Source organism: Oryctolagus cuniculus, chromosome 15 (genome assembly GCF_051225735.1).
Source record: "Oryctolagus cuniculus isolate XC-2025 breed Fujian yellow rabbit chromosome 15, ASM5122573v1, whole genome shotgun sequence".
Taxonomy (NCBI): Eukaryota; Metazoa; Chordata; class Mammalia; order Lagomorpha; family Leporidae; genus Oryctolagus; species Oryctolagus cuniculus.
Genome location: NC_142881.1, coordinates 24,707,265 through 24,733,314, shown reverse-complemented (window position 1 = coordinate 24,733,314; position 26,050 = coordinate 24,707,265). Strand labels below are relative to the sequence as shown.

Below are 26,050 nucleotides of genomic sequence, written 5' to 3'. Positions count from 1 at the left end.
ACACTGGCCGCGGCGGCCCATTGGAAGGTGAACCAACGGCAAAGGAAGACCTTTCTCTCTCTCTCTCTCTCTCTCTCACTGTCCATTCTGCCTGTCAAAAAAAAAAAAAAAAAAAAAAAAGAAAGAAAGAAATAAAGCTGCCTCGAAAAGCTTGGTCAAACAAGAAAGGCCGCATAGCAAGGGAGCAGCTGTTCCTCCAGGGTTCAGACTCACAGATCACTCCTAAACCCAGTACCAAGACATCAGGGCAGGTGGTATTCTGCTGGCCCTGCCTGTCAGCCCTACCAAAGAATGGCCTGGGGAGACAACACTGTGGAGTAGACAGGCTTACACCTGCTCACCACCAGGAGTGAGATCTCCAGGAAGTGCCTCCAGGTGGAGCTGGACCCAGAGAGGGTGCCTTCCACTGCAGGAGGCTGGATATGCCTCAGCAGTTGGGCTTTTCAAGGAGTGCTTCCCTGTAGATGAGGATTATTCTCGAATATGCCTTCAATTTGAGCAGTTGAATAACAGCAGGATGCACGTAAGAAGCTTTGCAAGGGTTTAGTTATTTATGACTTGAAGGAATTTATCCACTTACATGTTCTAACTTTTTCAAGTATTAATATCTCACATTTGCTTTTCGTGCTAACAACAACCTACAACTCTGAGGCAAATAGACTCACAAAAATGGAAACCAATCCATTTTGTGGTGTGTCCAGGCAGTTTTTCATTGGGGCTCAGGAAACTTGTCTCAGGAGCTACCAGAAAAATGGAGGAGGAAGCCTAGAAGGGTGGGGCTTTGGTTTCCTTAGCCCCTCCTTGAGTAGAGCAACTCTGCTCATTTGCCCTCTTTATTGGGTTCCTAATGCTCTCATTTAACAAAAGGACTGTGCTGCTAAGAGATGTTTGCAAAGCACTGTCATTTTGTAGTACTGCTGGCTCCATGGGTCAAAGGTCAGGCTTTTGTAAGTGAGGACAACTGAACTGCTAGGAATACAGGTGAGACCCAAGCCCTTACCTTCTCTGCACATGAATAAAAGGCATGCATGTGTCTCGTGATTTTCCCATCAATGAGTCACTATAAACTGTACAAACGCATATGCATTTGAGAATATAGTTTAAATGACCAAAACCCTAGGTAGCCTCTCAGAAATGATGCTCATTACTTAAACTTGTTTCCATGTCACTAATTTTGCACAAAAATTTCACTCTCTCCCATTTGTCAAACTAAAGGAAATACTCCATGACCAATCATTATTCTCTTTTTCCAGACATACTGTTTTTAATCCTATAGCTCGTGTGTGATTGAAAGATCTGAAGACTACCAACATGGTTCCTGCAACCAGAGAGACCCCAAAGGTTCTACCTCATCTTTTATTTCCTTACTGATGAGGAAGTAAACATAGCCATTCTGATGGTTTTGCTTGAGGGGACCCAGTGTTTGATCTCCCACTGTTGGCAAGCTGAGCTGGAGATGGACAGAAAACTGTGAAATTTGCTCATCTGTCAGTGCCTTTTCTTTGCAGGGGGCCTGCAGTTTCACAGCGAAATCAAAAGGAGCTAATCCTTCCCAGTAAAGTCCTTGTTTTAATGGGGAAGTGTCTGCCTGAGATGCCTCGGTTCCACATGGATGAAAGAAAAATGAGCTCTCCTCTGTAGAGGCAAGGAAGAGCGATAAGTTGGTTCCGTGTTCTGAGCCAAGGTGGTGGAAAATCCTGCCTTTCCTCCTGATGGAGCAGCTCTCCCAGCGATCATCCTGGAGAAAAGGCAGTTCCACAGTAGGCATGCTCAGGTTATTTTGGTGGTAAGATTTACGCTCTGCCTACTCTACTTCCAATGGGGAAGAAGAAAGGACGGGGCCTTTAAAAAGCCATCCTGAGACTTGATGTGTGCAGTGGGTTGTGTGAAGAAGCCCTGTCCTTCCTTCAAGACACATGGCATAGTCTTCAGTGTGACAAAGATTGATTCACTTACAGAATTCACTTGCCTTGTACACGCGGTAGAGTTCCTTTTAAAAGGGCATGCTATTGACCCATCTTCAAATACCTAAAATATAAGAGATAACCAGACCCATAATTAAGATACAAATAAGTACCTAGAGGTGAGAGGAATGAAAAAGAGGAAGGGAAGGTCAAACTGACACTGCACATTATCCCCAGCAGCTGCTGCTTAACACAGAACCCAAGGGTGCCCTTGTTGTTGTATGTCAGTAGAGCACCCTGTGACAAGACAGGAGCAGCATCCTGAATGCTTGGGAGAAGGGGATGGTTTTTAGGAGCTGAGCACAGGAGGACAGGCATCCTAGCGACATACGCAGTCACCTGAGCTGCCTGGAAGGGTCTGTGCAGACTCAGACACAGAGGAGAGAGAGAGACTCCCTGATCCTGTAGCATCCACAACCACTTGAGCAAACCCAGGGCAGCTAGTCACTCCCTGAACCTTTGTAAGGATGCCAACGGGGCACTTAACACTGTAGATTCTGCCCCCTTCTGCTACTCGCAACTCTGATGTTCTGTAGATGTAGTCCAGGGGGAGGCTGCTCTGTATCTGTGTGCCATTCTGTAGGTGGAGCAACAGCACGCAGAGTGGTTCTAGGGTGACTCCAGTACTACAGTGAAGATAATCAATAGCTTAGGTACACATTGCTCCTAGTTTCTAAGGATTCTGTATATAAACGTAGAAAAATTGTCCTGTTACTAAGTGGCGGGAGATGTTCCAGAAGTTGTAGCAATGAAATTACTATCAGTCGCCAATTAGCAGGAATCCATTGAGCTCCCAAAGTATACCAGGTGCAGTGGCACGTGACAAGGGTAGAAAATGTTGCCCCTGCTCTCAGAACATTTCTAATTCTAGAAGCCAGTAAAATGAAGTAGGAACAAGAGCCTTGAATTTCAAGACCTGGGTTGTGATTAGGGACCTACCACCTACCAGAAAGTGACACTGGACAAGTGACTGGGGCCTGAAAGCACTGATTTCTTCATCTCTGAGAGCAGAATTGTGCTACTTGTCCTGCCTAAATTGGAAGGTTGTTATGAGGATCAAGGAAGATAATAATGGCTTTGGGGTGCTTTGAAAACTAGAATGCTAAAAATGCAGGAATTGAAAGACTAATCACATGCAAAATCAGCCTGTTTGTATGCACATCCTCTTTGAAGGCTTTGTAAGCCTATCACATACAAGATTACTAAATATGTTCTCCACATTCATTTTTAAATTATTCACCAATTCAATTTGTGTATCGACACATGTTCATGCCAAACCCTCCACCTACCAATCCGTAGGGCTGGCTCTCAGAGAAGCCAGCTTCTTGAGTTATAAATGGGGCTGCAGGGATTCGGCTCTGAGTTATCTTTCAAGACTCTGATAGCATCGTGGTCCCAGCTTACCAGGGTTCTGATACCTCATTTGTGACCCTGCTTTATGCATCATCATGGATGGAAGGGAAGCCTCCGTGGTGTGGCAGCCGTATCCCTAATAAATCATTAACTTTCAGAGAGAAAAATAAAACCCTGAGGCAGAAACTAATAGAGTATAATTATTCAAAGAAAAATTATTTGGTGATATTTTAAATGTTAATTTAGCCTTACTGGGAAAGATTTTCAATGTTAAATAAATAGTAATTTTATCATTAGGAACCCATCTACAACACAGGAGTTTAAAATAAAGTGAGGAGAGGACACCCTGGCACAAACAGATTGGGCCAATGCTCCTGAAACCAGCACACCAAGTGGGAGTGCCAGTTTGAGTTCTAGCTCCAGTTTCCAGTCCAGCTTCCTGTTGATGTGCTTTGGGAGGCAGTGGATGATGGTTGGAGTACACTGGGCATCTGTCACCCATGTGCGAAACCTAGATGGAGTTCCAGGCTCCTGGCTTTGGCCTGGCCCAGATCTGGCTGATTGGGGACATTTTAGGGAGTGAACCAGCTGATAGAAGATTTCTCTCTCTTTCTCCCTCATTCTCTACTTTTCAAGTAGACGAAAATATTTTTTTGCATATGTAGAGATGTGAAAGTATAACTGAGACTGTATTCAAAAGAAATCCAGATGAATATTCTTGAAGCACTTTCAGAATCTTAAGTAAGAATGTTTCAATAGCCAGCACAAATGGAAGTTCTTTAAATAGCATGTATCTGGGATGTGCCTCCTATCAGCGTAATGATTTTAGTGGCTTGATAGAAGAGTTGCGGTTAGTGTTCAAAACACTTTCATGAATAAACACAACTTAGAGATCTGATTGTGCAGTAATAATATTCAGCAGGCCTTTGCGTGTAACGTATCACACGCTCCATCACACATCCTCTGGCTCACAATTCCCTCTGCAAACAGCTGTGCATGGAGGTGCCCCGCTATCACTTCGCTTCAGCTGCACTGTGGATCTCTTGCTGTTTGTTCTTGGGCGGAATGTTCGCGAGAGACTCCTTAGCCATTCTATTGCAGACATAAACCATAAAAGCCTCACGAGTCTCTGGGACCACTTAACCACTAGGCGTCCGGAGCTATTGGATGAGTGCTCTTCTTTTCCTGTGTCAGGTGGACAATTTGAGTCCTAGTGCACAGGAATTTTCCTCTGGGATTGAGCCCCAGTAGTTCACAGTGGTAACCAGTTCAGTAATGCACTCCGGGATGACTTTCTCTGTCTTCCTATTTTCTCCTTCCTAGTTTCATCACTCTTCTTCCTAGGTCATTTCTCAAAAAACAAAACCAAAAAGCTACCTACAGAAAAGTCCTAGTTTCAGGCTGCACTTTTGAGGGAAACCCATCTCAAGCCTTTTAGAAAGTCTCTCAGATATTTAAACTCCCTACCTGTGTGCAGTAGTGTGGAGTACACAAGAAAAGTAGAGAATACCATCCTCCTCCCCCAAAGCAATGAGAGTCTTCAACCACACCTGGAATTCCATCCCTCCTACCTTCTTAGGTATCTGGCTCTATTGGTCATCCTCCATTTCCTGTATCTTTTTTTTTAAAGGATTTATTTATTTATTTATTTATTTGACAGGTAGAGGTAGAGTTACAGACAGTGAGGGAGATAGAGACAGAGAAAGGTCTTCCATTTGATGGTTCACCCCCAAATGGCCGCAATGGCCAGTGTTATGCCGATCCAAAGCCAGGAGCCAGGTGCTTCCTCCTGGTCTCCCATGCGGGTGCAGGGGCCCAAGCACCAGGGCCATCCTCCACTGCTTTCCCGGCCAAAGTAGAGAGCTGGACTGGAAGAGGAGCAACCGGGACCAGAAATCGGTGCCCATATGGGGTGCCAGCACCACAGGCAGAGGACTAACCTAGTGCGACACGGCACAGGCCCCCCCTTTCCTGTATCTTTAACTTCTCATCCCTATCTCAGACTTTCCATTAATATTTACCCTCCATGGGACAGGCATTGTGACACAGCCTGTTATATCCACTTGGGATATCCATGTCCTATATCAGAGTTCCTAGGGTCCAGCTTCCTGCTAATGTGCCTGGGAGGCTGCAGATAATGGCTAAAGTACTTAGTTTCCTGCCGCCCATCATCGAGACTCAGTTGGTATTCCTGACTCCGTTCTTCAGCCTGGCCACACCCTGGCTCTCATGGGCATTGATGGGATGAACCAGCAGACAGAAGATCTCTCTTTTCATGTCTCCTTCTCTGTCACTCTGCCTTCCAAATGCATAAATCTTTAAAAATAAGTATATTGTTACTATCCTCACATAAAATACCAGAACACTGAAAAACAAGACATTCTTTGAACTGTACATTCCTCTCCATAAATGTCCCATCTTTCATCCAAGCAGATTTCTTGAGTGCTGTCTGTATTCATTATCTCATTTTCTCATCTCCCTCTCACTCTAACCCACTTGAGGCTGACTTTTGCCTCTGACACTCCACTGAAATTACTTTTGCCAAGTCCATCACAGAATCTCTAAACTGTTTCTACACTGTGCCTCTCAGTGATGACTTCGTTGACCTCTCTGCAGCACTCGAGCCTCTTGGCTGCTGCTTCCGTCTTGGAGCCCTCTTCTGTTGCTCCCTCAACGTGTGGTTCAGCCTCTCCTCCCTCCTTTCCAGTCGCCTCACTCTCCCACACAGGTGCCTCTTCATCAGCTCACCATTTGGCAATGACCTTCCCTCTGTGCTCTTCCTAGGTTCCTTTTCTTTGTTCACATCCCAGCCCCTGTGTGAGTTAGCCCATCACATCCTCTCTTACATCAATTGCCATCCCAATTCCAAGGACTCACCTGTGTCTCCTGCCCTTCTCAGCATAATGCAGCAACAGAGTCGGGCGGTGGGGCAGTTCCTGATTTATGGGACCACCATCAATCCTTGCTGCATGGCAGTCTCCTCACTCCATTCAGAGCTCTGCTCTGCATGTTCCCAGTAAAGACTTGATCCTTCCCAAGAGTTAAAATGAGTTTCCATGGAAGTTACAGATACCTGTTGCTTACCGGGCCAAGATTGCAAGAATTGTTTTTCGACTTCAGAGAATTGTTCCGTAACTCACTAGATGTTGCAACGTAAAGAATTCCTTTTCAGTAGTATGTGAATGGGATTTGTATAGCTCAGAGGTATAAATGGTTTTCACTTCGAGTATCATCTCTGAGCAGTTGGTAATAGCTTCATAGAAGGCTGTGGTTCAGTAGGAAAGCTACTGTTGTTACTTATTTAGCTTCTCTGTGGGCATGGGAGGAGTGGATGGTTGTAAGTACTGCTCCGTAGTGCCTTTTATAGGAAGGGTGGCACTCACAGCATTTAATTATTCAGGAGCCACATATGGTAAGCAGCAGTCTGTGAGTTCTGATCAGAAGGGTAGATTTGGTTTCAAGGGACCACACACGTCTCTACCATCAGCTCAAAGAAGTATGATCAGCTACTCACTGTCAGTGCCTCCTGCTACTTGGAAATCTGTGATTTCCTGTTTCTATAACAGTGATTCTTCAGAGTGTCTTTCTACCTGATCACACTGTCAGTTTTAACCATGAATCAGTAAACTGAAAGAGTTGGCATAGTAAGGACCTCTCATTTATTAGTGCCTAGTTTATATCCAGTGTGTGAATTTTCTTTTTATGTAATAGTACTTCAATCTTTGCATGTTCTTCACGTGGTAGATATTATCATCTTCATACTTCCAAGGAGGAAAGCAGGCTTCCATGTAGTCAGGAAATAGCTGAGTCAATTCCAGATGACTATAAAAGCAAAATGGGCAGACATTGCCCCCAGGTAGGTATCTACTAGGGAGGAGACAGCCGTACTCCAGTCCCTGTTCAGTAGGTTCTTTGTCAGGGTTTGTTGCAATTTTGTTTCATACAAGAAACTCTGTTTAATTAACCAAAGAGAGGCTTATTGGGCTTCAGTATGATGTAATCATGCCTGTACATCTGAGAGTTGTCCCTCAGATGAACGTAGAGCATCAACTCACACACTCATCACTGAAGTGCCAAATGGAGACCAAGCAGCAGTCTCCTGAGCTCTCAGCAAAGATTATTGAGTCCCCATGGTGGGTTTTAGAGGGTGGAGGAGGGGATCTTTGGAGGCCCACTGCAGGACTGAGAGGAGCTATTAAGTGATGACCTACCTACTTTTCCCCACTCCCCTTCCTTACCAAGTCCCAGTGAGGCCTTAGCACCCTCTCTGCTAAGGCCAGTCCCCAGGAGAATCCCTTTTTTGCGGGCCTTCTATTAAATTTTCAGCACAGCACTGCTGATAAGGAGCAGCTGAGCTGTTGACTGAAAAGTAGACTATTACGTTCCCTTCTTTTCCTATTACCATTCCAGCTAGGATGTGTGTGTGTGTGTATGTGTATCTCAAAGTTCCAGCTTTTGAAATTGTTAATTGCTCTGCTTTTAGCTCCATAATTAGCAGCTTTAAGGATTTGATTCTGAAACCCTTCCTAGTCAGCCAGAACAGGACTGACTTGTTTGAAGTTTCACCATGACAGAGCCAGATGTTAGTAAGTTAACTTCGTTTGACTGAAGGCCTGCTATAGAAGGATTCTTGAAAAAGTTCATAATAAAATGGAACTGAAAGATAAATTTGTTATTTTGGTGCAAAATGTTTTTGACATCCTTGCATAGATTTTTCATAACGCTCATTTTCCCATAATCCATGAAAAGCCTCATATGCATACACCTTAATTTTTTGCACCAAAATGAAGTTATCATGTAATTCTGTTTTCCACAAACCTGTGGTTATGCCTTTATATCCCAGAGATGTGATAGTTTCAGTCTGAGACCAAAGGATTGATTGATTGAATGGCTCATCCATTCATTAAATCATCAACCCTTAATAGGTTCCTTTTATTTTTATAAATGGAGGACTTATGACAGTCCACCAGATTGACAAAGTGAGTGTTCTCATTGAGAGGGGATAGTACTGTGTGATCTGATGCTCCATGAGCAATGGTCAGACACCTTTCAGAAAGAGCTAGGCTCTCCAGGACAGTCTGCTTCTGGAGTGAGAGAGATCCACGAGGTAGGACATGATCAGGGAAGGCTTCCTGGAGCAAACGTCTCTGAAACTGGCTCCAGAGGATTTATATGAGGAGTCCGACTTTAGGAATGGTGAGGGCTCTAAGGAAAAGAAAATCTTTGGTGGCAGGAGATAGCACACCAGCACATGGAAGATTTTCTTTCCTTCTTTGAGCTCAGTTTCTTTATCACAAAATGAAAGGATTACATTAAAGAAGGATTTTCAAGCTTTTCTCTATTGTTGCTGCTCCAGAATTGCTTTTCAAACAAAATTGTTGAAGGAATTGCAGTGTATAAAAAAGATACAGGTGGAATCGTCCAGGTGTAAGAGGTTGAAGGACTGTGAGAGCTGCTCCACCTGCTCAGTCTGCTCTTCATCCTTTTTTGGTCACCCCCAATATACCTTTTGTTAAAAAAAGATTTTATTTATTTATTTGCTAGGTAGAGTTACAGTGAGAGGGAGAGACAGAGGAAAGGTTTTCTATTTGCTGGTGCAGTCCCCAATTGGCCCCAATGGCCAGAGCTGAGCCAATCTGAAGCCAAGAGCCAGGAGCTTCTTCCAGGTCTCCCACGTCAGTGCAGGGGCCCAAGCACTTGGGCCATTTTCTACTGCTTTTCCAGGCCATTGCAAAGAGCTGGATCAGAATAGGAGCAGCTGAGACTAGAACCTGTGCTCATATGGGATGCCGGCACCACAGGCAGATAATTAACCCATTTTGCCACAGTGCCAAGCCCCCAATATACCTTTGTAGTACTTAAAAACTTCACGGAACCCTCTTTGGAAAGCAAAGAACTGCGTGACTCTAGGAGTTCCCTTGTGGGAATTTCTAACTGTAAAATTCAACAAGTCTGCTTACTGTATGGTTCACTCCATTTAGTCAGACTTGGAACAGGGATTATTATTTGCAACTGTTTACCTAATTCATGTCTCGAGTGTGTGACTTCTCTTTTCAAAATGATATTTGAGATGTAGCTACTTTCTCATGAGGAGCTGATTCTGTCCTTCTCTCCTTCCTTATTTCCTCGTGCATCTTCTGGGGCCATAATCTGGAGATAATGCAGTATATAAGAAATAAAGGAGTTAAATCAGATGGTTTTGACCCCTGGAGATTATACAGTATGTAATAAATAAATATGTAAATAATAAAAATGCAATTCCTGCCATAGCTGATTGTCTAGGGAGGGAGAGAGATTGTAAACAGAGAGAGAGAATATGCAAAGCAATACCTAAGAACTGTAATTGCATAGTGTGCTAAATCTATTTTTTAAAAAGATGTGATTATGAGATGCATTCACAGGATGGAACCACTTCATTTGTTGATTATTCAGTCAGTCCCTGAACAGTATCCCTGGAGTCAGTACCACCCCAAAATCTGTGCAGGTTTCATAATGAATGGGACAACTGCATCTCTTTCTCATGGGAGCTTACAGTGTGAATGGACACTCATCTCTGATAGTAACTCAGAGGCAAAAATAAAATATAACAATAGGAAATTATGGGGGTGCATATGTCCACATATGCCTACATTTCCTGTTGGAGACCTGGACAAACGAAGTGATTCCTTGACTGGCAGAACCATGCCCACTCTTCTTCCCCCTCCTGAACTGGGAGTCAGAAGGTCTGAACAGAAATCAATCCCCGCAATTTATTTTTAACTTCTTTCTCCTTAACCACGATTGATTTTTGTCTCTGTGATCAATGGCACAGAGAATAGCTCCGTGGCCCAAGCAGCTGTTCAAGCGCCTGGTCTGCTCGGCCCCACGCCTATCGAACAGAACATTAGAGGCTGATTATGAAAGTAATAGAATGAAGATGTTTAAAGGATGGGCCCGATTACCCCTGCTTTCCTGGTGAGGAATGCGCTCAGATGAGTACCTGCTATATGCGAGAACCCAGGAGACCTGGAGGGAGGGCGAGGCGCCAGGACATGCAGCTTGTCCTGGCGGGCAGGCCTAGCCCAATGTCCAGGACGGAGGGAAGCATTAGGATTAGCTTGTTTGCCAATCTAACTTTCCCCTATCCTTTTTAGCTTCCTCTTTGTCTTCCTTTTATTACTTTTACTATTTCATCCTTACTGCACAAACTGCAGTTAGATTTGGAAGAGCAAATGAAAAATCTTTTAGCCCAAAAATAAATAAATAAATAAATAAATAAAAAAGACTCAGTGTGTTCTTGGACTTTAAAACTGTCTGAGTTCTTTGATCTCTATTCTTTCCTCTTCCTTGTTTTGTTCTAACCCAGCTTGTTTTTGATGGGAACATGAAATTAGCCACTTCCCACCTCTCCTGCTAGCCTTGTAACCTCTCGAGACCAAGCATGATTGCTTCCACTTTCTGTGAAAAGTGTTTTTTGGAATGGATGCACACCTTGGAATAATGTGCAGTGGCAATTCCATGGAGCGCCGTTAGAACAGAGCGAGTCAGCTGGACCCAAGGCCTTCTGTCCAATTCTTCCCCAAATAAGTGGGTGTGTCTTTACCGTGTGCTCCAGGTGGTGATTGCTTCCAGATTGTAGCGTGCGGAAATAATCAGAGTCTCTTTAAGATGTTTGGGTTTATTACTTCATTGTGCTGTATAATTGCTGCTTAGGTTTTCTTTGTGGGTACGGGAGGCAAGGGATGGAAATGAAGGCTTCCTAGGGCCCGCCCCTTGGCTCCCTAGGTTAATCCTCCACCTGCAGTGCCAGCAGGCGCTGGGTTCTGGTCCCGGTTGCTCCTCTTCCAGTCCAGCTCTCTGCTGTGGCCCATGAAAGCAGTGGAGGATGGCCCTGGTCCTTGGGCCCCTGCACTTGCATGGGAGACAAGGAAGAAGGTCCTGGCTCCTGGCTTCAGATCAGTGTAGCTCCGGCTGTGGTGGCCATTTGGGGAGTGAACCAATGAAGGAAGACCTTTCTCTCTGTCTCTCTCACTGTCTGTAACTATACCTGTCAAATAAAAAAATAAAAACTTAAAAAAAAAAAAGTGAAGGCTTCCTTCCTCTGAAGTATCTGAGATAAGTCCTGTTGAAGTGGACTGAATGCAATTCTTGTAGGTGAGAAACGCTACAGTTCTCATCATTTTATATTTTAGTATTTGTCCTCAGCCTCTTTATACAGTGTTCATGGCCTGGCTAATTCTCTTTATTATTTGAATAATCTGTCATTCTTGGGGAATCAACTACAAATAATAGTTAACAACCAACACTGATTGAGTAGTTACCATGAGCTAGAGTTATGTATTAATGGATTTAATTATTCTTACACCCTATGGGATAAATACTACTCTTCCATCTCACAGAGTCGGTGCAGAGAGATTAAGCCATTCCCCCAAGGTTACACCACCAGTAAGCCACAGAGTGGAGATTTTGATCCAGGCAGTTTGTCACCAGGCCTTGTTTCTCAGCCACTGCAGGATTCCGCTCTTTAAATAAGAAACCAGCACATTCTTATTTGCCTGGGGCTGTGTGAGGGTAAGTTAATAAGCACACACAGTTTCACGTAAGTAGCTGCTTAACACCTTTGTAGAGCCATTGAGTAAGTACAAAAGAAATTGACATTGTCGATTCTTAAGATGGTACAGTTGAAGACGTTCCCACTGAGGAAGTCAGAACCGGTAAGTGCGGGGCGCAGAACACAGGGGATGTGACATTTTCAGGTCCCTGCTTCATGTTAGCCACATGTTGGGCCTCATGCTGTGAATATGGCAGTGTCTAGAGATGAAGCTGAGACCATGAGGTGCTTAAGTGCTTTTCCTAAAGACACATAATAGCTGATGGTGCCCAGATGTTTAGAATCGCCTGCAGGTTTGTTTCCAAGGCTCTTGGTTCATTTTCACAACAAAGGATGAAAGTAACCCCAAGGTGCACAAGGATAAAATTCCTTGTAATCCAGCTGCAACTTTTGGGTATTTTCTTGAAGCACAGCTTCATTCTTTGTAGGAACCACCTCTGCAAAGATAAACAGACCGATAAATAAAATTAAAGTAAGATTATTGAGCCATGTACTATAGGTCTTTTATTAAAGATGTCAAATAGAAATGAAGCAGAGTGTTTATGTCATGCATGCACCATAAATAAAAAAATTTAATAAAATCTACATACACCCACAACTTCTTCCTATCTCTTCTGGAACCAAGATCTGGTGACTCACTTCCTGGGCTCTCACACCCTGCATCCTCTCCAGCTTTGTTGATGACCTTTTTCAACTCCTTGAAGATCCATCCCCACATTTTCTTCTCAGCTTTCCTTTTCAAACAGTTCAGCCGCTTCCTGATTCCTGTAGTCCTGCACCCTCAAATCTGTTTCATCCCATTCAGCAAACAAAATATCCTTCAGTGTTGGGAAGCCACTCTTCCCTGAGGCAATGGGAACATAAAATCTCACCTGCCTATCTGTTGCATATTAGGCTTTGTGTGTGCAAACATGTGCAAGCATGCCACTCTGTGAAGGAGGATGTAGGACAGTGGCTGTGTGTGCGGTCTCCGGAGTCAGATAAACATGAATGCACATTCCGGGTCAGCCCTCTTCTAGCTGTGCAATTTTGCCACTGTATGTCTTCGTTGACATGAGAGACACAATGGGTCTGGGCTCTGCAAGGCCAAACCCTGGTTTTATTGTAATTGTATGGGAGCATGAGAAGAGGTTAAGTCAACATGGTGGTTCTAAGATGGGTATTTTATAGCACCTTGCCTGCGCTATGCTTAGGAACCATGGCATTGTCACTGATCTTATATTGTCATTTGTATGTTACTTGTCGGGCTGGCTTTCTCAAAGACAGCACAAACCTCCTGAGCTTACGTGCCATGACTTCCCTGGCAGCTGACACAGCCTAGGCACTAAAATGCTGAAGAAGTCCTTACTGATTGAGAAATGGAGCACAAAGTGGCATGGGCCCAGCCTCAATAATGAAATATTTAACGATGTTGAATGTTCGAGGACTGATATGAATTTGGCCAGGCCTTTAATTAATATGTGAATTCTGTAGTGGGTGGGATAGAACATCTTGTAATCTACTTCTCTGTCTCCCACGGGAGAGTGAACTCTCTCGTGGCCCCATTTTCCATGTTTTTGTGTTGTCGATCACTCAAAAGAGTATTTGATGTAAAATTATCATCTACTTGTAAAAATCCATGCAATTATTCCCCCTTTGAGTTTTTCTGATTCTGACTCAAACAGATTTTAGAAACTGAACAAAGTGAAAAGAGCCCGAGGTTACAAGTCAGAAGTTCTGAGATTGGCTTTGAGTCCTACTTTTTAGTAACAAGGTGACCTAACGTGGCCCATGTAGGCCTCAGGCCCCTTAATTCTAAAATGAGGATTTAATTAGACCTCATTTGCAGAGTTGTAGTTGGATCAAATGAGATTTGGTACAATAATGAAAACTAATATCACAGAGTACAGTATAGACATTACTTGTTACGGCGTGGTGTGTGGTACTAAGCACGGATTAAATAGGAATAAAATATATCATCTACCGTTGAAGATATGACGGTACAGCGAGAGACCCAAGATGGACACATTCCCTGTAATTCAGGACAGTGAGTAGTAAGCACAGTAAGAGGAACACAAATCAGGAGTCCTGGGAATAAAAAAAAAAGATGAATTCTTGGTGCTGGGGAAGTCTGAGTTAAGGAGGTGAAATTCCTTGACATTGGATCTGGGCCAGGACAAGTTCCTCCATATAACTTGTCCTAAACTAGCCATTCTTTAAGTAATGCCTGGAGCAGACACTTTAGGCTCATTCAGGAGTGTATAGTTTAATGGACATTGTTAGGTTTAGAGACCCAAGTTCAAATCTGTGCTCTGCCACCTTGAAGCAGAATGCCTTGTGCACATCAGCTACTTTATCAGTTAATTGGACTGAATAGCACCTCCTCCACAGGACCACCCTTCATGAGGGCAGATAGTGCATACAATGTGAACACAGAGCCTTGTCCTCCAGCTGCGATTCCTGTGCTGATGGAAGGGCAGAGACACGACACAGGGAGTGCAATGGAGACTCTCCAAGAGTAGCAGTTGGCATTTCACAAATACTCATGGCTCTCTTGGGGAGGTGACAGCATTTTCTGAGAATCAGCTTGACAGATGGTTTAAATCCACACACTGCTGTCCTGAAACTCACTCGTGAGGCATGAAAATCCCATGCTGGTGAAGCTTTGCGGTCGTATCTAGCAGCCCACATGCAACTCCAAACCATCTGGAAATCCCGTGTCCCAAGAAAGCAAGCATCCCTGTGTCTCTAGAAAATGATTTTGTTTAACTTGCTCTTTCAGGATGTTTTAAATACCTTGAATATATCAATAAAACATCTATTTTCTAAGCAGCTGAATGCACCTGCCATTCATCCCTCGTGGCTGAAGACATTTCTGCTTTATAGCTGTGCCCATCCATTTCCTCCTTCTGTTTCTCATGGGCTTATTGTCTCTCTTCATTCTGCACTTTGGTAGAGCACCTCTGGCAAATTTCAGTGTCCTGCACAGTCAATAGAAGGGGCAGATCCTGATTATCAGCTTGAGTTGTCAGTGAAGATACTTGTGAAAGTATTGGGTTTCCACATAGACGCCACAGGGCTATCCTTACATCTATCTCATTGTCTCTATGGGTCACTTTTTATTATTTCATCTAACTTATTCATGAGAATACATGGGAGATGATCAAATATTAGTTCCATCTTTATAGAAAAATAGCTCCTAAACACCAAGAAGTTAGTGATTATGTCTAAAATTGCATATCTAATAAGTAGCTGAGCTGAAAATAAAATCCCAGATGTTTCTGATACTAGGACCTTCTACTCTTCTTCCTTCTCTCCTCTCTCACTATTTTGTTTTTATTTTAAGAAGTTCTGGGATATTGTAGAAAAGACAGACGCTAATGTCTAGCTTGGGGAGATCTCAGTCAAATAATTGACCTCAAAATGCCCAGTCATAAAAAGAAAATACTCTGTGTGATACATTGAGTTGAATAGAAAACTCATATAGGTATAGAAAGAGTATATAAGCCAAACTCCTGTAATAGCCACCTCTAAGTTTCATCTTGTACAAAACCATGTGATTCCACAGTTCACAGGGAACAGAACCATGTCTGAGTGGAGAGGAGTGCTTTGATAGCCACCTTTTTAAAAATTTTTAATTAATTTATTTATTTTGTTTATTTGACAGGTAGAGTTACAGACAGTGAGAGAGAAAGACAGAAAGGTCTTCCTTCCATTGGTTCACTCCCCAAATGGCCGCAACAGCTGGAGTTGTGCCGATCCGAAGCCAGGAGCTTCTTCCTGGTCTCCCATGTGGGTGCAGGGCCCAAGCACTTGGGCCATCCTCCTCTGCTGATAGCCAAATTTCACATTCCTCTTCAGGGTTCCATGGGCAGCACCACCTTCCTTTTTTAAGTTCTTCCATCCTTATCTATAACACTGACAATAAACTATCCAGGGTTTAGCTGTTACTATATTATTTGGGCACATTCAGGTCTACCAGATTTGGGATTCTAAAGTGACAATAGAAATCTGTATCTGTTCTTTTGCATTTCTTCATTTATATTTGCATTTTTATGCACAAAATAAATCTAGAGGAGGAAAGGCAAATTTCTTTCCTTCTGAAGTGTCAGATGGACATACCTAGAACTTTTTCCTCTCTCTCTGAGTCATGAGATCCGGACACAAAGGTAAGACTTGCAGGTTTTAGTGGTCCATTCTTCGGTACTAAACACTCTGTTTTTCTGGTCTCATTGTGTGGTTTCCTCCAGGAAGTTAACCCAGCTGAGGGCAAAAAGAATTCCAATTCTGTATCTCGGGTCATACCTCTTGATTCCTCCAGGTTTCCCACATAAACTTCCACTATAGTCAGTCTTCATAACGTCCCCAAGATGGTAAAAGAGGGGTACAAGCACCTTTGCCTCCAGTTGTCTGGAGATAAGTGATGGTTGATGAGCATTTACTATATGTCAGCTGTAGGGACAAAGCCCTTTCCTGCTCTGTTATGTTCAATCCCTTTGGTAAATTGTCAGTACTATGTACTAATATCTCCATTCTCCAGATGAGGTAATTAAGAAATTAAGTAATTTGATTAAGTTCACTAAATGAGCAAGTAGAAGAAGCAGAATTCAAATATAGGTCTAACATCCTAAACTAATAATGCTGTCATTCTTAAAAATTCAGAAGAAGAATCCTCTTTGTAAAACATAAAAAGACCCTGATCAAGTCCAGACTCTTTGATGTATTTGAAGAAATATAATCAGAGATAGGCATATTAATTCTAGTAGTAAGCACAATCTGGACACAAATCCTTTGTCCTATGTGTTGTTAACTCAACCACCTTTTCTCTGTCTTACCAACATTCCCAATAGGAAGTAAGGGCTGTAAAATTTTTTGTTAGGGCAAATGAAAGTGGCAGTTCCTTTGCCAGTATTTTTTCTTCAATAAGTGCATTGGCAACCCCAGTAGGTATCTTCCTTGCAACACCTCCCATGCACACACACAGATAGAGCTTGTGGTATTGACTTCAATATCAATTATCTTACCCCGAATCTGTTCTTGGTGAAGCTATTTGATGGCTATTATGTTAGGGTACCAATAAAAGATTTTATGTGCAAATCTGTTTCAAAAGTGGTCCAGCCATAGGTCGATGTTCACGTATTGAGTAATAGACCCACTCTTTCTAGACACAGGCAGATAAAAGTGTGTATTACATTAATTTCACAGAGCCTCCAGGACATAAAATGAGCAAACTCCAGTTCAACAAACACTAAGTTCAAAGTCAGACAGTCCAGCAGAGGACATAACTTGCTGATAAGATGCTGTGTTGTTCCAAGTGCTGTGCTTCCATTTTTCATTCTGGCACGTGGTGTGGCACCTCAGGAAAGCAGCATTGGGAGGTGAGCTCAGGATGGCAGAGGCCACAGAACCTTCCATGGAGAAGCACCATGGGCCGTCCTGACTCAGCAGTTCCCTGGATGGGACCTTTGGCTATCTGCTGATGCTTGTGGCCCGCTAATCAGAAGCCCATTTCCTTGTTTCCTAAAGAGAAATTTTGATCTTTGAAGGAATTATCTAAGTGGAGAAAGAGAAAGGCCTAACAATGCCAAGATTTATTTTAAATAATCTGTATGGAATTAATGAACAAAGAAATTGGAAAAGTTAATTGTGCATCATAGCAGCCTGACTGCTCGTTTTCTTTCTTTAAGGAGGAAAGAACAGTGCAGAGGGTGTGTTGAGAGTAGCTCAGAGATACCTAGCAAGGTGGTTGTTTCTTCAGGCTTAGACAAGCTCTTCGCATCATCTTAGGCCCAGCATGGTCCTCTAACCGGAAAAGTTTCTAAATGTCGTTTCCTGTGAAGGCAACAGCTCTGTGTAAGCTGAATTTATTCCATTATAGTCCCTCTTATTCACAAATTCCAATAGCAGCACCATCCACTCTTGTGCAACAATAGAGCATTGATTTCTCAGGGCTGAGAAATTGACAGGAACTTTCACATAGAAAGATCTGCCTTGTTGGTGGGCGTCCTATCTGGGAAATTGGAAGCTGAGTGCCATGAGATCCATTCCCCTCCAGAGAGATCTGTGGAAACCTCACATAGCCTGAGGCCTGGGCATAAACTTTGAAAGTCAGATTAAGTGGTTTATATTCCATATCCACCACTTACTAGATGTGTCTTTGAGTGTGTGTGCCTTCCCTATGCCTGAATTTCTGTACCCAAACGTAAAACAGAAGGCTCGGATGTATAGAGGAACAGTGCTAGAAGTGTCATCTGTGATTCGGATTTTTACCTAGTACTAGGTACCAGTAATGTTATTAATAATAATAATTATAGTAGATAATAATATCATAAAGGTCAAGCACCTAGCTTATATCACTCAAATGTTACTTTTTGCCTGTTCTTTCATATTACCAGTGCCCGCTGATAAATTCTAGAGACATTATGATTTCTCTTGTCTATGGAAGAAGTAGGCTCATCTTCTGAATCTCCAAAGGAAGACAGAAAATGAATCAAGGCCTCTTGATTCTGTTCTTTTGGGGGTGAACAGGCAGATGTCCCTCTTTCTCCAGGGAAAGCCATCATTCAGAAATGAGAATAAATGAAAACAGTAAGATATGTTGGATTTGGCTTGGTCACGGCAAAAGAAGGAACAAATCAGAAGAGACAGATGTGTTTAATGGCCACTGCATTTGTCCAGAGGAATCATTTTCACTGGCCAGGAGCCCAATTAAGCCTGTAAATGGAAATCCAGAAAATCAGATTAACGAGCCAATCATTAGTAAGGAAAAGACCCAGCTAATTCTGTGTTTAGCATGACGGATGGGCTCAGAGCAAATAATTGGATGACATTCATCAAATGTAAAATAAAAGGTGTCACTGAAAGGGAAAGTGGTAATAATCTCTGGATTTACAATGCCAGCAAATTTGGTGGTTAGGAAAGGAAAAGTTCATCAAAATAGATTAATAGTCACTAAACTTTATTCCTTCCTTGTGTGGTTGCCAGAGAGCCCACAAATAACCCCAGACAGACGGCGAACGCATCATCCTGGTGTCACCCTAACATGGTGAGGTAACTGCTCCTGAGGTGCTAGAGCTTCTAGTGGAAAATGTCTCCCCTCACCCACGCGGGCACTGGCAGGAATGGAGAGTTCATCAGGAGCTCCACGACGTAGTCACCAGTGGAGGAAGCCAGACTCAAAGTCTCTCTAGCTAAGCAGATTAATCCCAGCAGTCCCTGATTCAGTTAGTCAAGATTTGCCCTTGCTCCAGACCTGATTCTCTGGGGATGTGCTCTTACTGGTTGAGGGGGTCAAGCATAAACTGGAGCTGGAGTTAACATTCTGTATTTAACAGCAAAGGGCTTGCGATGTTGGGGAGTTTGGTCGATTCTTCTCAGCTTCAGTTTGTTGAGCTGCAAGGTAGGGAGATACAAAAGACTAAATGTATATACACACACGTGATCTTTTTTTATTTCAGGTGCCACAGAGTGGGGGCAGGGTTTGGGCCCCCAGACCCCAAGGGACTCTGTCTCCATGGCCCTGCTGGGTGTACAGCCCATGCAGCAGCTCTTATAGGTTGGAGTGCAATGTCTACAGCTCCCTCAGGCTGGACTTTCAAATTGGCAGCTCTACAGTCCTGCAATCTGCAGAATTAGCACCATGTGGATGCTGCTTAGGTTTACATATGATTCTATGATATCAGAAGTACCTGGAGAGCCTCTGGACTCCTTAGTCTTTGTATGGCACTTTCATAGTTTGGACCGTTCCAATTTCCATGTCTTATCACTCAGGCAAATACTCTCCAGGTTATATGTATGGGCTTATGAGAGAGAGAGATTCATGGATTGTGTAGGGCAGTAGCAGATAGGATGAGTCTGAGCACCACAGCTGTGAGGCTGATCACCCTATTAAGAGGACCATTCTTTTTTCCTTGGACCTGGTGACTTGGAAACCCCATTGGACCCAGTCTTGTGCTCTGTTGCTGATAAACGACCTGGTGATTCTGTCAGCCTGCCTGTCATAGAGGAAATTGGGGACTTGCCACCTTTCAGTCGGATCTGATTCCCCAAGGGAATATTTGACAAAGTTCAGGTGTTTTGGGGAGAGCTGGTTTGTTGATAAGAGGATTTATTTAAAGGATTTAAAACTCTGCAGTAGGTATGGGAGTCTCCTTATGGGGTGATGACAGTGTTTTAGAAATAAATAGAGAGGAAATGGTTGAACTACATTGTGAACATACTATATTAGATGACATTGCTTTGTAAGCTTTAAAATGGTTAAGGTGGGGCCTGTGCTATGGCAGAGTAGGTTAAGCCATGGCCTGCAGAGCGGGCATCCCATATGGATGCCAGTTTGAGCCCTGGCTGCTCCACTTCTGATCCAACTCCCTGCTTATGTGCCTGGGAAAACATCAGAAGATGGCTCAAATCCTAGGGCTCCTGCACCCACATGGGAAACCCAGAATAGGCTACTGGCACCTGGCCTTGGTCTGACCCAGTCCTGGTTGTTGTGGCCATTTGGGGAGTGAACCAGCAGATGGAAAATATGTCCGTGTGTGTGTGTGTGTGTGTCTGTGTGTCTGTCTGTCTCTCAGTAGCTCTGCCTTTCAAATAAATACATACTATTAAAAAATGGTTAAGCTTGAGTCATGTGAGTTTCACGTCAACAATAATAATAAAGAGCAGTATCATCATTGTGAATGCAGAGTTCACAGTGTGCACTGTGAACTACCAGCCAGTGAACCCGCCCATCGTCATCGACCTGCCCATGCCAGGGAGCTCCTGACTGCGCTAGCCCCGCCCCCGCCCCGCTGGCTGCCAGTGCTCAGAGGAGGCCTTGGATGGAGAAAATCCGGTTTGGCTGTCGGGACCCCGCGCTCCTTACGCGGTCCTGTGTGTCCTGGCCTGCGCACCTTGCTAAGGGACCTGTCTGCTCGGGGCCCCGTCTTGCTTGGGAAGTGACTGAATCTTCACCCATCTCTGGGAGGGCTGCTGTTCCAGGGAGCCTCGGGAGGCTCTTGCACAGAATCTCTCGGGGGGGGGGGGGCGGGCAGGAGGGTGGTGGCCTCCTTTCCCCCCTTACCCCGCCCCCCCAGGCCAGAGCACGTTTAGGGCACCTTAGGAACCAGGACTGGCACTGGCCGAGCCCTGGGCCCGAGCGGCACCGGCTACAGTGGCCCCTGGCTACAGCAGGAGCTGCCTGGTCATGGGGACTGTGCTGCTCTGCAGGCTGAGGCCACGTGGTCACGTGTGCACCCCCTGTTGCTTGGTAAGAGTCCCCTGCAGGGCCATGCAGAGATAGGGTTGGGGTGAGGTGGGGGTCACCCTCTGTATTTGAAACATCAGCCTTGCGCGTACCCTGGGGCTTAGTTTTTAATGATGTGACACTTAAGTCCCGTTCCTGGCCCCCTCACCGGTATTTCTGCACCTGCTGTATGTACACTGTGCCCCTGAGAGGCCCCTCTCCCGCTCCAGGCCAGGCACCCCATTTGCAGACACACAGTCTCCTCCCATCTTCAGAGGGCCCTGCAAAGCAGGCACTGTTGTCCCGCCCGAGCGAGGCGGCTCCGGCTCCGGCTCCGGCTCCGGCTCCTTCCCCAGCATTGCATGGCCCAGGCGCTGTTCCAGGCGTGGCCTGTGCAGGAGCAGCTCGGGTTCATTTGTGCTCGGGGGCCCTGAAGTCCGAGTCCAGAGCTGGCTGCACCCCAGGGCTGCGGCGGTGGCAAGGTCTCCGGGGTGGCTTTGGTGGCTTCGGCTCTGCTCGGTTGCCATGTGGACCCAGAACTGCGGACTCTAAAAACTGTTTTCTTAAGGTAGCTTCAGAGTGCGGTGTATTTTTATGTGGAGGAGAGAAGCTATGGCGGCAGCTCTGAAAGCCGTGCGCGGTGGAGGGCGGCGAGCTCCGCAGCCTGTGGCGTAGCTCCGTTGTGGCTGTGGTTTTTTTTGTCAAGCATGTCAGACAATAAAGTCTTTGTAAAAACCAAAAAAAAAAAAAAAATGCATAGCAGCACAGTTTAGGAAAGTAAATACACCTGGAAAGAAGGCAGGGGGTCAGGACAGATGAGGAACACATAGATATGTGGAAATTGTTAAAGGTCCATTTCTGTAATGTTCCAATTGTGTTCCCCAGTCATGCTGCATCGGCATCAGCTGGAAACTTATTAGGAGAGAAAATTCTTGAACCTCAACCCAGATCTCTTGAGTCAGAAACTCTGTAGATGGCACCCAGCAGTCTGAGTTTTAATAGACTTTCCAGGTAATTCTGATGCAGGCTGAAAGTTCAAAACTATTGATCTAGTTCCTGAGTTGTCAGGTGTGTTTACATGTGCTGGTTTTATAATTAAGGATGAAAACAAGTCAAACAAATATATGGGATCGTGTAAGGATGAAGAGGGTGATGGTGTGTCCAGACTCAAAGATTATATCTTAATGTGATTCCATGCACTTACGACTCACTTTAAAAAGAAGAAAAAACACTTCTCATCAACCCATTGACCTTAGTATGTTAACCCCTACCTTTAAGCCAACACAGAACAATATAGACTCTGAATAAGAATCTTATCAAGATAAAAATAGGAGTCTTAGAATGCAAGGCAAGAGTGATTCTCAGTAGAATGTAGACACCTAGGGATAGTGTTGCATGTTGAGGAGAAACCAGTGCCTCTGTGTTCGCAGCCTAAGCTACTGCACTGAGTTTTTCCCAGGCTCTGCTTTCATGCTGATTCTAGCATGCGCTCTGCCTGGAATCTTGTGATGCCTGCTTTGTGGACTGCCAATCTGGGTAGAGACCGGGGGAGCCATGGGCGGTGCCATCTTCAGAGTAAGGAGTGAGAGGTGGCTTTCAATAGAGATGTGATAGCCTTCTGCTCCCAGCAGTTGCTGTGGATCGGTGCCAGATTTGGGCTGGAGTGGGAGGACTGGCCTGTCTCCAGTGTGTGCTTGGGCCTTCGTGAGAACAGCGCCTGTGCCTCAAGTAATTGCCTCCTCAGCACAGCAGCCTGGCTTCTATTGTTGTCCTGCTATTTTCTCTGAACAGGCCACGTTAGCTTCTCTTGTGAATATTAATTTCCCCTGAGTTAGGATAATTGGGCTGAGAGCAGCCATCTGCAGTGCTGGGCTGTGTTGGCAGGACTTTCCAGCAAGCCCATGCCAGGCGACCATTTCTTGGGATGGTTTCCAAGTCACCCAACTGAGAAAAACCGTCCTTTCCCAAGTGACGTTACAGGGCTTGTCCCTGACCCCCAGTCGCGAGAGAGCCGAGATGGAACTCAGACCCAGAATTTCTGCCTTTCAAATCTGGAGTTCTTCCTCTAACCCTTTAAGTAACTTGCACGTGGGAAGAATCAAATATATTAATGCATAGATTTGTAAATGCGAGCGAAATATTTGTCCATAGATCAGATGTGAAGTAATGAAAGCTTTGAACAACAGTAGTTTTTCAGAGCTAGGAAAAAACGCCTTTGCCAATTGTGGTTGCAGTGGATTAATCAACTGCTAAAATGTTTTTACAGAACAGAATGAATGGATCATGGGTGGAACCCACATCCATAGCTTCTCTATTTTCAGTTGAAAATACTTAACAGATGTGGTGTACCATAGTTAGAGCACAGTGACCAAACAGAATCCATACTTGCCCTCCCAGAGAATGCAAGAGGGGAAGATTGTTGTAATCAACCATGTGTCTTCTAAGCATCTGGGCATGAGGGCAGCTTATGGTGCCATGGGCTTGGAGACTCAAGACCAACAAAGGATAGTCTCTAAATGGTAATTACAGACCTACTGGGTAATCACGCTAATACTTTCCGCCATGTGCCATGACGCATGGCTCTGATCTCTTTGTGTTTCCCCCATGATCCAGGTAACCACTGGTGGAAGAGCCAGCTACTACGTGTCTTATCGAAGAGAGGCCTTTGCTCAGATAAAGCTGCCCAAGTACTCATTGCCAAAGGTAAGGCATGGAGCACCTGCTGCCCGACAAAGTGAGGGTTGGGGAGACTGCCTTGCTGGGCTGCGGGGAGGATTGACCTCGGCTGGGAGACTGACTTACCACTGGGGGTTGGCCTCTGCTGATGTTGTTCAACCTGGGTTCCGGTTCCGTATTCCCTACTCAGCAGGGTACCAGGCTAGAGCTTTGATTTTCTGCAGCTCAAATATCTGGTATAACATTGGGTCACTTCCCAGGGGTGATAGTGAAAGGAGTGGTAGCTTTTAATATCTATTCTGAATTTCCCTCTCTCTTGCAAAGGTCTTATTGCCAAATAGAAGGCAAAGTTCAGGCAGGAACTCAGATGCTATGTGAGTGTGTGCATGTGTGTGAGCACGCTCACGTGAGTGTGTGCATGAACAGATAAGTTTGTTTGCCAGTGTTCTTGCTTCTCTGTGTGTTTTAACGCCAAATAGAAGTGCACTATGTATCTTTCCACTCCCCTCTGCCAGTATAATTAAAAAGGGATGATATACTAGAGTGTTAATATCAAATGGTGGCTTTTAAACTCCTGTATTGGCAAAATTATAAAGCATACTCTGTGCATCCCATTCCTTGTGAACATTGGCTTCTGGGGGAAAGAGTTATCTTAGAATCTCAGTGCGAATATGGATTAGACATAATTGCATCACTGCAAAATGAGGCTACAGAGAAGCGAAGTCTCAGGTTGGACACATTTCAAGTATAATGTAGCAAAGATGTGTGTCTCTAAGCTGGTGCTAAGACACATATTGTTAATGGCTAAATGAGGACATGCATGGGAAGAATTATGGGAAAGGTAGGGAGCTAGTTTTCTGGCCCCTGGTTGCTTTTATACATTCGGTTACTTACCCATGTATATTTCTTCATATGTTCTTTCTTTCATGCATCCGTTCAACTCTTACTTTTCTGTTCTTTACTCTGTACCAGGCCCTGAACTAAACTCATGGAGAGAGTAGTGAATAAGATGTAAGTGGCTCTGCGATGAACACACCACAGAGAACAGAGAAGCATTTGTAGGTATAGGGAGTGTTACAGCAGTTCAAGGGCCATCTTGGAATAAAAGTGGAGCTCATCTCATATAAGTGGTGAGGGTTGTTTCCTGGGGAAGCTGGGATAAGAAGACTAAGGACTTCATTCTGAAAATAAGGGTCAGGAAAAGCTGAAAATAACCACTGTCCCTTGATACCCATGGGGGACTGCTTTCAAGACCTCCTCGGATTCCAAAAGCATGGGTACTCAGGTCCTTTGTGTACATGGTATAGTGTTTGCATATAACCTATGCAATTGTCCCATATACTTTAAATCAACAATAGAATATTTATGATACCTGATATCATTTAAGTGCTTTGTATATTGTTAAGCTGTATTGTTTAGGGAATACTGACAAGAATAATAAAGTGTATCTGTGTTTCATACAGATATACCCATCGCAGGCCTAACATTTTTGATCTGCATTTGGCAAAATCTGCATATACAGAACCCATGGATACTGAGGGTTGACTGTACCTGCACAAGCTGCACAATTCCTATTTTAAGATAGGGAATGGTTCATTTAAAAAACTAAAAAACCATGTTGAGGGACTGGGTTGCACAGAGAGAAGGGGAGAGGCTGAGGAGGTGGGCAGGGCCCGTGCTGAGTAGCTTTAGGGGCCCATGGGAACGGATTTCTCATTTTCTCTACCTTCTCTGTGATTTCATGGTACTGTTGTGGAGTATACTACAGTGTGTACCCATCACACACTCTATGCCCAAGCAGAATAGAGGTATTCCAGCTTGGAGATGAAGAGGAAGGAGGTGGTTAGAACCATGCTGTTGCTGAGAGAAAATGCCTATTCTCAGGGAACTGAAAGTTTCCCTGTATCGTATTCGGAAATGAGTTTCTGAAAGGTTCCAAACCTTCTTCCTAGCACAGGGCTATTCTGTCTCTGTGCCTGTGCAGATTATACACTTGTAACCTTCTGAGGAAAACAAATAGTTCACTCCTATGGGCAGTGGGGTGGCAGGTGGGAACAAAGGAGGCCCAGATTGACCGCAACCCCAGAGCATTCCATTAATGACTGGCAGTGGCACGTGCATTTACTGTGGCAGAGCACCCTCCCATCCGTGCGGCCGCTTTGGAGAATGTCATCCAGAGCAGCTTCTCAGTAATGCGAGGGCTGCTGTGAAAATAGCTGGATGGTTATCGATCCCTTTATTTGCCAGGATTGGCCCAGGTTTTCA

General features: G+C 44.4%; 1 protein-coding gene across 1 annotated transcript in view; it reads left to right on the top strand.

Annotated features, from left to right (window-relative positions):
* SORCS3 (sortilin related VPS10 domain containing receptor 3) overlaps positions 1-26,050 on the top strand; it is a 636,710-nt gene that overhangs the window by 487,031 nt on the left and 123,629 nt on the right. The window contains exon 8 of the mRNA XM_051823565.3: positions 23,723-23,812. Coding sequence (XP_051679525.2) covers positions 23,723-23,812 — 90 coding nt within the window. The remainder of the gene's footprint in view (positions 1-23,722; positions 23,813-26,050) is intronic.